The following is a 14,403-nucleotide window of genomic DNA, read 5'->3' on the forward strand; positions in this document are numbered from 1 at the left end:
AAAGGGGAAGTACCTATACTTTTTCACTTTAGCCTGCTGTGTTACATACCTCATAGGTACTCAAATGCGCACACACACACACACACACACACACACACACACACACTCATTCTTATATCAGTCGTTTTTGCACTTAGCTACTCATGAATATGTGTAGCAATATTATATTAACATCTGTTCATGAAACGCTTTTGTATGAATTTTCTCTGAATACATAACTTCTTACTGCTTTACAGGAGAAGAAAGAGTTGTTATATGGCCAGAATTGAATAGTGACAAAGCTTGTCATTTGATGCTTGCAGCAGGGCATAACTGAAGGAACAGAAACCCGTCATTTTTGTAAATGTCTTGTTTTTGTTTATTTGCCCCGCTCTGCTTCCAGAGCACCTTACATAAAATCAGTAAGAAACAGCACAGTCCCTGCCTGGAGCGTCAAGATTCTAAAAGACACAACACAAAAGGAAAAGGGCAGAGGAGAGAAGAAGAAAACAAGCAACCCTTTTCAAAATGATCAGCTTGAATGAAAAGAGTTCAGGGAGAGGAAAACCTAGAGTGGCCCTGTTTCCCATCTCTTCCTCTTCTGCAGTCAGATGGAATGGGTGCTACTTGGTGGCACTTGACGGTGAGATGGAGCCAATATGCTTGTGTACATTTCCCCTCACTTGATCGTGTATTTCTCATTAGGGAAGTGCAAAACTTTTTCCTTTACCTCCATATAGATTTCTGCTGTTACATTCCATGATTTCACATATCCACAAAAACTCATCTTTTACGATGGCACCTTCTAGTCTCATGAAAAGGGTTGTGTTTCTCTTCCGTCTTCCTTCTCGTTTCCCCAACAGCTTGTATATCCAGCTGCCCATTCTAGAAATTTAGTTGCACAAGAACTTGGCTGTGCTCTTGAGTCCACGCTGGTCCAGGATTCCCATGTGACAGCTGATGACAGCATTAGCTGTGCTATTTTCCAAATAGACATGATACTGAAGTGGTAATTCATGATTGTGCAACATACATTCTGTACTGTGCTCTGCATGAGTGTGCCTTTGAAGAATACTTGGAAACTGAGACTGGTCTGAAATGTGGCTGCCAGGTGTTAACTTGGGTTGTGCCCACTCACTGGAGAGGAAAATCCAGAGAATTCCCCTGGCTGTGGTAGAGAAATTGATCTGCTCTCTTATAAGACCGCTTGTCAATTTCATCTATAGGAGGAGGGGCTGTGTCTCTCTCTAGTTTCTCCCATTCACCACCATTCCTTGCAGGGATTCAAGATTAATTAATTAATCCACACCATTTATAAGATCAAAGAATTGTGTGTGAAGGCTGCAAACAGAAGCAGTGAAACTGATAAGTTATGCAAACACACACACACATACAACAGACACAGATACCTCTACAGTCACCTAATACCTTCTACTTTAAAGCTGAAACAGAAAATGGCAAAGGAACTTCTAAAGAATCATTACTGTAGTAGTTCAGAATTTTTTTTCTTCCATCATTGCTGTTTTAATACACAGATACTGTCCAAAATACTGCACATCCAACCATACACCCGCCCCCAGCACAGTATGTACAAGAGTTTGCACTTCCAGTTTTTCCCCTGATGGAAATTAAATCAGATAGATTTAGACACAAAGAGGGAGTATCTTATACTTGTTCACACCAGGGGAACATCTGTACCTGAAGGTGGAAAGTGGACTTTGGAGCTTCTCTCATTCCCATTGCAATGCTTTCAAGATTTACTTTGGATTTCTTGTGTTTTGGCAAATGTGCATTTAAAAAACTAAATTGCATCATTGAAATAAGTACCAAATAATTATATTTCAGGATTCAAAGTTTTATTTAATTGTTATGCTGTTTTAATGGGCTTCTTCACCCATTCATTTTAATTATGGATACTCATTTTAATGTTTTGATGCAATTGTTTATTGTGTATTTTAATTATGTGTGACCATATTTTGCAACTGATTTTATACTGTATTTGGAAACTTCTCACAAGCCGTTTTGGCAAGTAAGCGGTATATAAATTAAATCTGATAATGATGCATTATCTAGCTATGTATTTTTTGTAAGACCATTTAGTTCTATGAAATGGTGATGGGGTTTAACCAGTTGCAAACCACTTCAACCCAAGAAATCACAGCCTTGATATCACAGTATAGATGGGTATATAGGTTTGACAGCTTAACATCACCGTATGGCTTCAATTCAGGATCATACACACTTTCCTCCTCATTTTCCAGGCATGGTCTGTGCTTTAAAGCTCTGTGTCTGAGTGCCTTTCCTGTTTTTGCTCCTGAGTTTTCCTTGTGAAAACCTGCTCTTTAAAGCTGAATTGGAGCAAACGGCAATCCACTGAACACTCGGATAGTGTTTGCTGCAATTCAGCTTTAAAGAGCAGTTAGAGCAAATGCAACACAGCTGAATATTCCATCCTCAGTGTTCTATAATTGCTACCTTGGTTACAACACCCTTTAATTTACATCACAGCAGCTGAAGAAGGTGGAAGCCGAAACACTTTCCTATAAGAATTCAATATTTCTGTTTTGTTCCCTACTCTCTCCACCCCCTGCACCTCCCACACTTTTGTAAAGATACATGAAATGCAGATGATTGTGTTGACAGAAAAAAATATTCAACATGCAACTGAAGTACATATTAAAAAACTTCATAAATGACTAACTATTTACAGTGCATTGAAAAGAACATAAATTTCAAGCTAGCAAGGCAATGGTTTAACTGTCATATTGTCACTTTCTCCAGAGACTAGCAGATGGAATATTCAGGTAACCCTGGAGACAACCTGCAGCCTATACAAATATGTATACAAGCTCAGTGACACAGCTCATATACTGTTGTAACTCCAACAGATTGGGCCAGATACATGTATGTGAATGCGAGTTCTTAAAGATGCATGTATAATGTGCGCACTTAAATGTTTTCTGAGGAAATCGTTATGTGTGAAGCTGGTGCCAGCGGTAAGTCAAAAGTATGCTCCTTCCCTATCCCTTTCCTCCTTCAGTATCAGCTATTGAATTTAGTGGGGAGGATCACTTACCAATAGCTGAGCTATATTTATTCCTAAAAATATACTTTCTCTTCTCTTATGACTCTCAACTCATATATCCAGATGTTGCTCTGCTGTCAGCTAATTCTTTGCCTATCTTCCACGCTTTGTGTCAACTGCATTAGGGACAGCAGCCCTGTTTATGAAAGGGTTTTATTCTAAATCATTAACAATTGGTGGTGTTTCAAGTAACTCATTCCTTGGTCCAGAAAGGAAAGTATTTTGTCATTTTGCTTCGTGAGCTTGTTGTTATTTAGTAGCAGTTGGGGTAACGTAGGAGAAAGCTGTATCTGATCTGCACATTTTCTCAATAAAAATTGTGTAATTTTAGTTAACCTCTCAATTTCATATCCTTTCATTATGGAGTGTAGTGTTGTTGTTGTTGTTTAGTCGTTTAGTCGTGTCTGACTCTTCGTGACCCCATGGACCATAGCACGCCAGGCACTCCTGTCTTCCACTGCCTCCCACAGTTTGGTCAAACTCCTGCTGGTAGCTTCGATAACACTATCCAACCATCTCGTCCTCTGTCGTCCCCTTCTCCTTGTGCCCTCCATCTTTCCCAACATCAGGGTCTTTTCCAGGGAGTCTTCTCTTCTCATGAGGTGGCCAAAGTATTGGAGCCTCAGCTTCAGGATCTGTCCTTCCAGCGAGCACTCAGGGCTGATTTCCTTAAGAATGGATAGGTTTGTTGTTCTTGCAGTCCATGGGACTCTCAAGAGTCTCCTCCAGCACCATAATTCAAAAGCATCAATTCTTCGGCGATCAGCCTTCTTTATGGTCCAGCTTTCACTTCCATGCTTCACTACTGGGAAAACCATAGCTATTACTATACGGACCTTTGTTGGCAAGGTGATGTCTCTACTTTTTAAGATGCTGTCTAGTGTACATTTTGGTTTTTTTAAAAAAAGAAATCGTTTACATATCAGTGTTGGTCAAATTACTATTTGTTTTGCTTTTTTTTTACCCCACTGATATGTTCCATATTTGTATTCTGCACAAGAAAAAGGATCAGTTTTTTTTATTAATGTGGTGCATTTTAATATAGGCACTCTTAACAGATTTTAGTAGGGAAAGTTTGGCATCCTCTGCTTACTGAGATTAGATCATCTGTTATGCTACAGGACAATCCTACAGTGAAATTGTGTGGGAATTATTTTGATGCAAAACATGATAAAGCTCAGCTTTCCTTTCCAGTAAGATTCCCTTTGTGATAGTTTTGACTACTGCCTATACCCAGTCTTATTGATCACCCTATCTGGAGTTCAGAAGGAATAATTAGGTTAGTATTTTAAGAATACAGTGGTACCTCGCTTTATGAACTTAATCCATTCTGGAAGTCCGTTCTTAAACTGAAACCATTCTTAAACCGAGGCGCACTTTCCCTAATGAGGCCTCCTGCCGCCGGTGCCCTTCCACTGTTCAGATTCAGTTCTTAGACCAAGGTAAAGTTTTCAAACCGGGACACTACTTCCGGTTTTGCGGGGTTTGTAAACTGAATAGTTCGTAGACAGGGCTGTTCTTAAACTGAGGTACCACTGTATAAGCAAAACCTTGCTGGAGCAGACTGAAAGTCCATATAGTTCTGCATCCTGTTGGCCAAACAAAGACTTTTGGTGGGGGGAACCCCAAAGAAGGACTTGGCATGAACATGCCTTTCTGCTCTTTGCATCAAGCAACTGGTACTTGGAACTTGGAGGTTCCATTTTTGTCACCATAGCTTGTAGCTGCTGAATGTTGTGAAAATAATGGCAATAAAAAAGAAAATAATACTATACATAGACCATGGGATTTACTACCAGGAGACTTTATGATGTCCACCAGTTTTGATGAATTTAAAAGGGCATTGGACAAATTCATGGAGTTTAAGGCTTTCAGTGGCTACAAATCATGATGGCTATAGATACTATATCCAAGATCAAAAAGCAGCATGACTCTGAGTACCACTTGCTAGGGGACAACTGTGGGAGAAGACTGCTGCATCAGGTTGTCCACTGTGCGAAACAGAATGCTGGATTAGACTGGCTGTTCTCATTCAACTCTTCCCATGACTGACCTAATAAACATGATCCCCCCCCCTTCCCTAATCTTCTGTCAAAGCCATCTAAGCCTGTAGCACATCTAGTGGCAGCAAATCCATGTGAATTATGCATTGTGTGAAAAAGTACTTCCCTTTTTCTCTATCCTTTAAGCCTCCACTGGGTCCTTACTAGTAGTCTTTTTTTCCTTTTAAAAGAATAGCCTCCCAAACCATATGTCATAAGGGAAGTGCTTCAATCTCTTGATCATTGTTGTCCCTTTTGTGCCTTTTCCAGCTTTAGGATTGATCTGAGATAGGATACGTTTATCCTATTTTTTAGTATTTGATGTTGTATTGTGTTTTTACTATTTTTGTTGGGAGCCCCCCAGTGGCTGGGGCAACCCAGTCAGATGGGTGGCATATAAATAAATAAAATTGTTGTTGTTAATATTATTATTATTGGTAGTAGTAGTACACACTATGCAAAATACAGCCCTAACCACTGGTTATATAAATGTCATATTATCCTTCTGTTGCCTTTTTCACTGCTGCTTGCAGACTGAGTTAACATTTGCATTGCACTACCCACTTTGTTGTCAAGATGTCATTCCTAGTTAGCTATGCCAATTCTAGCTGCACATGTGAAGTTGGGGGTTTCTGCCTCTTTCGTAAATTGTGTTTCACTTACATGCATTGAACCTGAACAACCATATGTAAACATGTGAAACAGCCCCATTGGTCCATAATAGCCCAGGCTGGTCTGCACTGATTGGCCGTGGTTATCCAGGGTCTTGGGCAGAAGTCTTTCTTGTCATCTGCTACCTCCCTGATTCCTCTAAGTGGAGATGTCAAAAATGGAACCTGGGAGCTTATGCACACAAAGCATGTGATTTGCCACTGAACTGTGTTTCTACATTGAACTGGCTGTTTTGTTGCCAGTCCACCATTTTTAAGAGGTCATTGTGGAGTTTTTCCAACATCTTGGGGAGAGGTATCAACCAAACACATAGTTTGGTTTACTTATACACACCATCTACTGTTATTGCTTATATAGGCACCTCACAGTAATGTTCTTGTGGTCTGCTTGTGTGAGTTGATCTGCACACTTAATATGTTGATGGTCCTGCACTGTGAGATGGGTGATATAGTAAACTCTATAGTATAGATTTAGTAAACTCTATAGTTGCACGCTATTGGTAAGTTTTATTTACAGCAATTTATATTGGCTGACCAATAATAATGCTCACTGGGTTGCTCACAAAATGAAAATAATAAAGTACATCACTTTATAATAATACTAAAATACAATAACCATAAAACATGAAACTGCAGTATAAGTATGCTGGCAAATTGGTTTTTTAGCATAACTAAAAATACAGAATAGAACTGTGTTGGCTGCATGTTTGCTTCGACACTCAGTTGAAGGTGTTGCATCACCAATTCAAGGTGTTGCCCAAGCCTTTTGGTCTCTAAGGGAGGTCCTCCCTGTAGTCCCAGCCTTCTCTGTTGTGTTGTGTTATCCTATGGAACTCCTTGTCTTCTGTCATGGAGACATGGAGGTGGCCTAGAAGATACCCATTACCTTTCAGAATGTGGAGCAAAACACTTGTGGAACAGCAGTCTACTCTTAGCTCCTGTCCTGAGAGAGAGAAAGGACCAGCAGCTCATGCTTACCATACTAGAGTACTAGATGGGAAAGTTAAAGCCTGTAGGAAGTTCCATTTGACATGGCCTTGTAACTATTGGCTTATGTTCAGTCTGAGAGAGAACCAGAGCCAGAGAGTCAATTTCAGATCCTTGATTTGGCAGAACCTCAGTAACACAATTGTTGAACAAAGAAAAAAGCTATTTCAAAACCCGCATCAATTGTTGACTAGTTTATGCCTGACAGCATAGATGTTTATAACACTTGTAAATGTAAGTGATAGCTAACTACAAAACTTATAAAAACCTTATAAATGTCTAATCCCATTGTGAAATCTATCCAGCCTCTGGCCCCATTCAGGTTTTTCCTTTGTAAGTACTAGCAGAAAACAAACAAACCCCAAAATATCTTATCCCGCCATCTCAGTTAGATAAGTACTCTATTGTGTCTTTGTAAATAATACCTTTAAACACTACTTTAATCCATATTTTAGTCAGCTCAGGGTGGTTCAAGTTACAGCATGTATTTAATAAAGTAATGCGCTGAATTCTAAAGAAATCAAAACAAAAACAATGAATATTTGATTGTTTTGAACTAGCTGAATAAACATAGGGCCCAGTCCTACCATTTTTAGGTCCCTTTAACTGAAGTCGTGGTTGGCTTTCCTGTTGAAATAAAGGGACTGAAAATGCTTCACTTGGCTTGATTTTGCCCTTAGTATTTTGCTATATGCTTTGGAGTTGCTGGCATCCTACATACTCTCCAACATTTCTCAGGTGAAAATAGGGACATCCTATTCTACATCAGGAAGCTTCTCCCATGTTTGATCTTGCTGCACGCATAGACGTCATATACACATCTACATCGGCAGTCAAATAGAACACCTCAAGGTAGATTCGCCAAAAAAAGGAGTACTGATCACTAATGTTAGCACGCTGCACCCTTCAATTGATTCCATTGAGTACCTGGGCGACAATACATCTATGGACACTGCCAAAATGAATGAAATCCAACTAACAGATAAAAAGATAGGCCCAAAAAATCTTTTAAAGGCAAATTGACTAAGATCAATGTTTGGCAAGACAGCGTGCAACCTTGCCTTGCTAACTTGGAATATTGCAGGTTGGCAAAAGAGGGTTTCTGACCAATCCTTTGCTAAATATATCCAGAGACATGACATTGTGTTCCTCCAGGAGACCTGGAGCACAAGTGAAGTGGAGCTAAATGGTTTTTCTGCGTTCTCCCTCCCAGGTCTTTTAAGTACTAGAGGGGGGCGAGTTAAAGGTGGGTTAGTTACCCTAATTTCAACAAGGCTAAGGGCCATATTTAAAGAACTAGACCCACTAGACCATCTGGCCACAGCTGTGCATGTACAGTGGAGAACCCACAGCTTGCTGCTGATTAACGTATACCTACCCCCACAAAGAGAGAAAAGATTGATAAGAAACACTTGGGCTCAGTTGGAACAGTATCTTGACAAACTATCAAATCAATTTCCTGATGCCTCTGTAGTGGTGGCAGGCGACCTAAATGCCAGAACTGGACAATCTGATGAGGCTTTGTATGCCCATTTCCGCGAAACAGTCCCCATTATAGAGGAAACCCACCCAATACCAGCTAGAGTCTCAAAGGATAAAGGCTGCAATTATGCCGGCTTATGCCTACTACACTTGGTCAACAAGTTGGACTTGGTTATATTAAATGGCCGTACAGAGGGGGAGAAGGTCGGAGAATTCACATTTATATCTAACAATGGCGCCTCCACAATTGACTATATAATCGTGTCGTATGATTTTCAAAACAGAGTTCTGGAATGTAAAGTGGAGGAGCGCTTAGACAGTGACCATCTGCCATTAAGTGCACTCGTAGCTGCGGGAAAGGATTTATCCTGCGCTGAGAAAATCGAGCATTCGAGCCCTACAGCTCTGGAGCTCAGATATTCGCGTATCAGATGGACAGATGAACTGCATAAGGAAATTTCAAGTAGGCTATGCTCAAAGGAATTCCTCACTAAGAGAGAAAACCTTATAACTTCCTCTAGCCATGAACTAAAGATAAATTTATTTCAGGAGTTAATTTCACTCCTTCAAGATTCCCTGAAGGAAAAAAGGAACAGGCCAAGTAGGCAATCTTCAGCATATAAAAACTCCAAACCCTGGTTTGATCAAGAATGTCAGGACATGAAGCTAAACTTACTGAAAAAATACAAGAATTATAGATCTGCCAATTTACCCCAACTCCCCACGGGCTGGTTTGAAGATAAACGAAACTATAAAATTTTGATCAAAAACAAAAAACTCCTGGCACAGAAAAGAGAATGGAAATGCCTAATAGATGCATCCAGAGAGAGAGATTCGGCCACCTTCTGGAGACTGGTAGCAAATGGAGTGCGATCTACTTCCTCAGAAGTGGAGTATACTATACCTGCAGGGACTTGGGAGGCATTTTTTCAATCTTTATATTCAGCTCTGCCTTTGACACAGCCACTAATACAGTGTGCGGCAGGTGATGAGTGGCCTCCGGTGTCGGTTGTGGAGATTAGGAGGCTTATTCAGGCACTCAAACATAGAAAAGCCCCGGGAGCAGATAATATCTCTCCTGAGCTTCTCAAAGCCAATATTGACTGGTGGGCCCCAGTCCTTGCCACCCTTTTCACCAGCATAGATCAAACAGCAATAATACCAGAGGACTGGGGACTGGCAATCATCGTTCCCATATTCAAGAAAGGCTGTAAACTTGATCCAGCCAATTACAGACCAATCAGTCTCTTAAGCATCATTAGCAAACTTTATGCAACTCACTTACGTGAAAAGTTTGCGGACTGGCTGGAACAGGAGCACATCCTAAAGGAAGCCCAGGCTGGTTTCAGGGCACATAGATCAACTCTAGACCAAGGACTGGTATTGCAACATCTAGTGGAGAAATACACCTCAAAGAAAGGAGGCTCTCTCTATGTAGCCTTTATAGATTTCAAATCAGCTTTCGATTCGATACCCCGGCATCTACATCGGATCCCTCTGCTGAACCTGCCTCGCAGGATTGTTTTAAAGAAAAAATATGCAAAGGAAGTGATCGTGTACAACACCTTCCACAGATAAATGGAATAATGAAATTATTATTTAGCTATAAGCTGCCTTGAATCCCTGTCAGGGGAAAAATATGGGATATGGTGATGATGATGATGATGATGATGATAGAAACTGTGAGAATGATCAGGAACATACCAGAGAGTAAATCCTATTGAACTCAGTGGGACTTCTAAGTACAAATGTTTAGGATTGCAGTGGGACTTACTTCTGAGTAGACAGTGTAAGGTTCCATTCACAATAACACAGCACTCATTTCAAGACATTATAGCAACATAAGAGAGGAAGAAATAATTTTATTTTTTAAACCCGTTGTGGTTCTCTTGAAAGAGCAAGTTATGTTCAGAAGACAGTGGAGGAGAAACTTTGAAAATCTGCTGATGATATAAGAGTCCTTTGATTAACAATTCTTGCACATGTGTGCTTATTATACCATAAACATGACCTTTATAAAAATATTAGGAAAAACCAACTGTGGAACTTGCCAGGTCAAAGCTTTTTAAATGTCAACAAATACAACGCCTTTACATTAATGTGGCATTACAGTATCTAGCAATAGATTTGCTAGCAAACTTTCCCCTGGGGGTTTAATGTTTATATTTAAGGTGTATTTAATGGTGGTGGGGATTTGTCTTGATCACTGATGGCATACATACATTATTTAATTGTATACCACCTTTCCACAATTCAAACCATGCTCAAGGCAGCTACCAACATTAAAACCCCCCTGTAACTACAACATAGCAAGTCATAATCAATAAATAAAACATTAAAAATACAAAACCAAAGAGCCATTTCCACATAACTCTAAAATAAAGATACGAAAACTCCATAAACAGCACCCCAGCCTTATATATTTACTTCCCCATCCAGAATTATGGGAAGTCTAGTTTGTTAAGAGTACTAGGAATTGCAGATTGGGAGGTGGGGTAATCTCCAGTTCCCAGGATTACTGAGTGCATGTGCTTTAAAAGTGCCTTAAATGTGTGATGTGTTTGTGTGATGTGTTTGAAACCACTTTGTGTTGGATGTCTACAATATTTAGTTAAATACAACGAAATGCCATAATAGAAGAAAATAGGTGAGGCATTGTCTCTCCCCTCTCTCTCTCTCTCTCTCTCTCTCTCTCTCTCTCTCTCTCTCACACACACACACACACACACATTGCACACTGATGTGAGGGTAGATGTTGTTCTTTTTACTTTTTCTTAAGTTAGCTATAAACAGCATTATAGATGCTACATACATAAAAATACTAGATAATCATCTCAACACTAATACTCATTTTTTTAAAAAAACCCAACAACCCTGTGGATACATTCCAAAAGACTTTACTAGAAATAACTTACAGCAATATTTCTTAACTCAAGACCAACAGTTGCACAAATAATGAAACAGCTTGCTTCACATACGCAAAACAATTGTAAACAACTTAAACTTGCCTTCTCGTGCTCAATTGTAAACCCATAATTAGTACCTGGTGAAAACCTGTCATGAACTGGCAGAACAACAGGGAGGAGGAATAGGAACCTGGCGAGGGAGTGTAGCCATGAGTGGGACACACTGGGGCAAGCTGGGGTTGGGGAAGGAGAGGTTGGTGTAGGAAGTACTCACGGGGTGACGGAGGATGACAAGGGGATGGGGGTCAGTGTGCAGGAACCAGAGCAGCAGGACCCATCACCAAGAGCCAGAGGAGGCCCTGTCTCCACGAACCTGGCAGGCTTTGACATGTAGGGAGCAGTGGGAGTGGCTCCCTAAGAGGCTGGCTGAAGCAGACAAGGGCCCATAGCCCAGCTCCCTAGCTGGTTGGGTGGGGCTCACTAGCTCTGAGAGGAGGTGTGTGATTCCTCAGCTGAAGTAGGCTCAGAACAGATAAGGGTCACATGCCTCCAAGCCCAGATGCTGCAATCAGCATGCAAAGTGAAAAAGGACAGCAAAGCTGAGGTGCTGTGTCTGCTCAACTGCCCATGTTGATGGACCTCAGCTTGTATACTCCAGGATCTCTGTGGGACTGTTGCTTTGGTTTGGGCTTTGGACAAGTTGGTTGACCCTGGACTGGGGATTAGGCATACTGACATGCTGCCAGGTAGGCCAGCGATTCTGTACAAAGGCTTTCTCTAATGCAATGCTGTATTATAGCTGTCTTGTCTGATACTCTGTTCTCTTAGTCTAAGAAACTATGTTAGTGTAACCATCAAGGGTATACTTCCAACATCTATTAAGCCAATCCTTGCGTATAGGTGTCACAAAGTACAAGACCTTTACATTAACGTAGCATTACAGTGACTAGCAATAGATTTCTTGGGTTTTAATGTTTGTACTTAAGGTGTATTTAACAGGTGTAGGGAATTTGTATTATCAGCTGCATACACACCAATTCCTGGTAACTAGCTTTTAAGTTTGCTACGAGTTGTAAACTGTAGTTTCCCAGGATTCTTGAGCGAGTCAGATGTGCTTATAGTGTTTGGTGGGTTTGTGTATAGCCATACCTCTTTGTTATGAATATAGAATCATAGAATAAAATCATAGGCTGGGAAGGGACACCGAGGGCCATCTAGTCCAGCCACCAGTGGAATCGCTGCTATACAAATGTTTTTACTTCATACTAATGAAATGCCAAAATAATATTATTATAGGGTGGTGTATCATCCACAGCTTCCAAAGTCCTTCTAGCTTGGGGCAGAAGCTAAGATGTTGGATGTATTTTGTTTTCCCCTTGTGTGCATCCAATTCTCTTTGTAACTGTTTCCCACAGATTTCAATGGTGTGATAATTATTTATGCCAATTCCATACCCCCCAACATGTTGAGTCCCAAAACTAGGATGCAAGTCTTTCTGTCCGCGCTCCCATCTAAGATAACAGAGCCCAAAAGACACACATTTCTCAGTGCCATGCTCTCACGCATATTTCTGTGTGTTGCACAAGATGGTGGCCCTGAAAAAGCCACGGTTTTTTTGAAGGGGGGGCGGAAATCTTAGTGCAAAATCACATGCGATCACTGCGACCAAAATGGCTACTGTGCTCTTGCAGGGGGAAAAACCAGGATGTCCTGTTTTTTCCAAGACTCTTGAGGGGGTGTGCAATTCTAGGCTGGCATAGATGGGGGTGTCTCGCTAGTGAATAATGGGGCCTTATGAGATTTAAAGGGTGCCTTCAACTTGCCCATCCCAATGTGTGCTGTAACACCAGCTATTGTTAGCAGGAATGCTCATGGTAGATCTTTGCCTACAGAGCTTTCTGTACACATAACAAGGGCCTCTGCAGCATATGAGGCCTGCCCACCAACAGAGTTCATCTTTTCAGGCAGCAAAGATGCCTGCAATCTCTGCTCTTTCTTTACCAGTGGAGCTATGGGGTCAGGCTCGCTCTGCCCACCTGTTTTGTCATATATACTAGTAGCATGCCAAAGAACAATCTAGCAATTGTATTATTTAAGTTGCCTGTGGGAGTAGGAGAGAAAATAAGAGTTAATTGTCAATCCCTGTGTTAGATCTCAGATGACTGTAAGAGTTCGACTCATTGCTCTCACATCAGGGTTCATCGCTGATCTGTCATTGCTTCACTGTTTTACACACAATGACTCTCAGTCAGATGTCTGAACTGTTTTTATTGGCAACACTCAATAGGGGGAAAGTGTGAGAGTTAAAATCTGAAAGTTCTATTTGTTAAGGTGTGTGCGTGTGTGACTCATAGAAATTGCCCCTTGAAATCAACAAGGATGCATGGAGGTGACCTGGAGCTGATATTCCCTGGAGTGGAATTAATTGAAGATCATATGTATATATCCTTTCATTCAAAAGTACTAGAACTTTTGAACAAAAGTTTGGAACTTTTTTTATGAGCTACTGAATGGAAGTTTGATCATTTCAACTGCATAGCGCTGGCCGGCCCAGTATTCTGTACTGGTTATGTAACTTACAAATTGGTATATTTTAAAAAATGGATGATTAGATGTTACAGTGCTGTATATTTTTCTTCCACATTGGCCCTCTTTTGGTGTTGCAGGATCCAGGAGATAAAATCAAAGCTTTTTCTCCTACCCATTTTCTTGTCTATTCCTTTTGACAGTTTCAGCAATAGTCTGATGTATTTATATATCTAAGATAACCTTTTCTGGCTCAACAACTTTGGGGGGGTGTCCATATTTTTACCTCTTGAAATATGGCAACCCTAATCCAAGTATCAAATGATATTTAGGATAGGATGCTGGAAATTAATATATATATATAATTTTTAAAAAAAGTTCAAATGCTAATAAGCCTTGGGAAGAGTATCCATTTGGAATGTGAAAGCTGGGTTTTAGCTGCTAGCATTTCCTGCCAGTACATGTTTCTTCCAACCCCCATGAGAATAGCACTTCTTCAAACAGAAGAGCTAGAGTAAGGAGCAGTGGGAAGCAATTATTGTACAGTCCCTTTTGGCATAGCCTAAATAGCAGGGACAGGGCCAAGATCTGTGCAGGGCAAACATAGCTATTATTTCACGTCTTTCCTCCCTGCAGTTTACCTTAACGCTTTATTTGCTGAACCACAGCTTAGGCTCAGAGTAAATAACAGAGGATCTAATCCGGAACACTTTCATCATAAAGAA

General features: G+C 40.6%; 1 protein-coding gene across 15 annotated transcripts in view; it reads left to right on the forward strand.

The window, feature by feature from the left end:
- Window positions 1-14,403, forward strand: part of ZNF385D (zinc finger protein 385D) — a 589,542-nt gene that overhangs the window by 432,712 nt on the left and 142,427 nt on the right. The window contains exon 1 of one of the 15 annotated variants that reach the window (XM_083578085.1): window positions 2,756-2,783. The exons of 13 other annotated variants lie outside the window; for them this stretch is intronic. In XM_083578085.1, the coding sequence (XP_083434211.1) occupies window positions 2,771-2,783 (13 nt within the window). In that variant the 5' untranslated portion in view covers window positions 2,756-2,770. Of the gene's footprint in view, window positions 1-2,755; window positions 2,784-11,873; window positions 11,899-14,403 lie in introns of those variants that run through there. One more of the 15 variants, XM_083578086.1, reaches the window with a different exon arrangement.

This window comes from Podarcis filfolensis, assembly GCF_964270895.1.
Source record: "Podarcis filfolensis genome assembly, chromosome: 12".
Lineage (NCBI taxonomy): Eukaryota > Metazoa > Chordata > Lepidosauria > Squamata > Lacertidae > Podarcis > Podarcis filfolensis.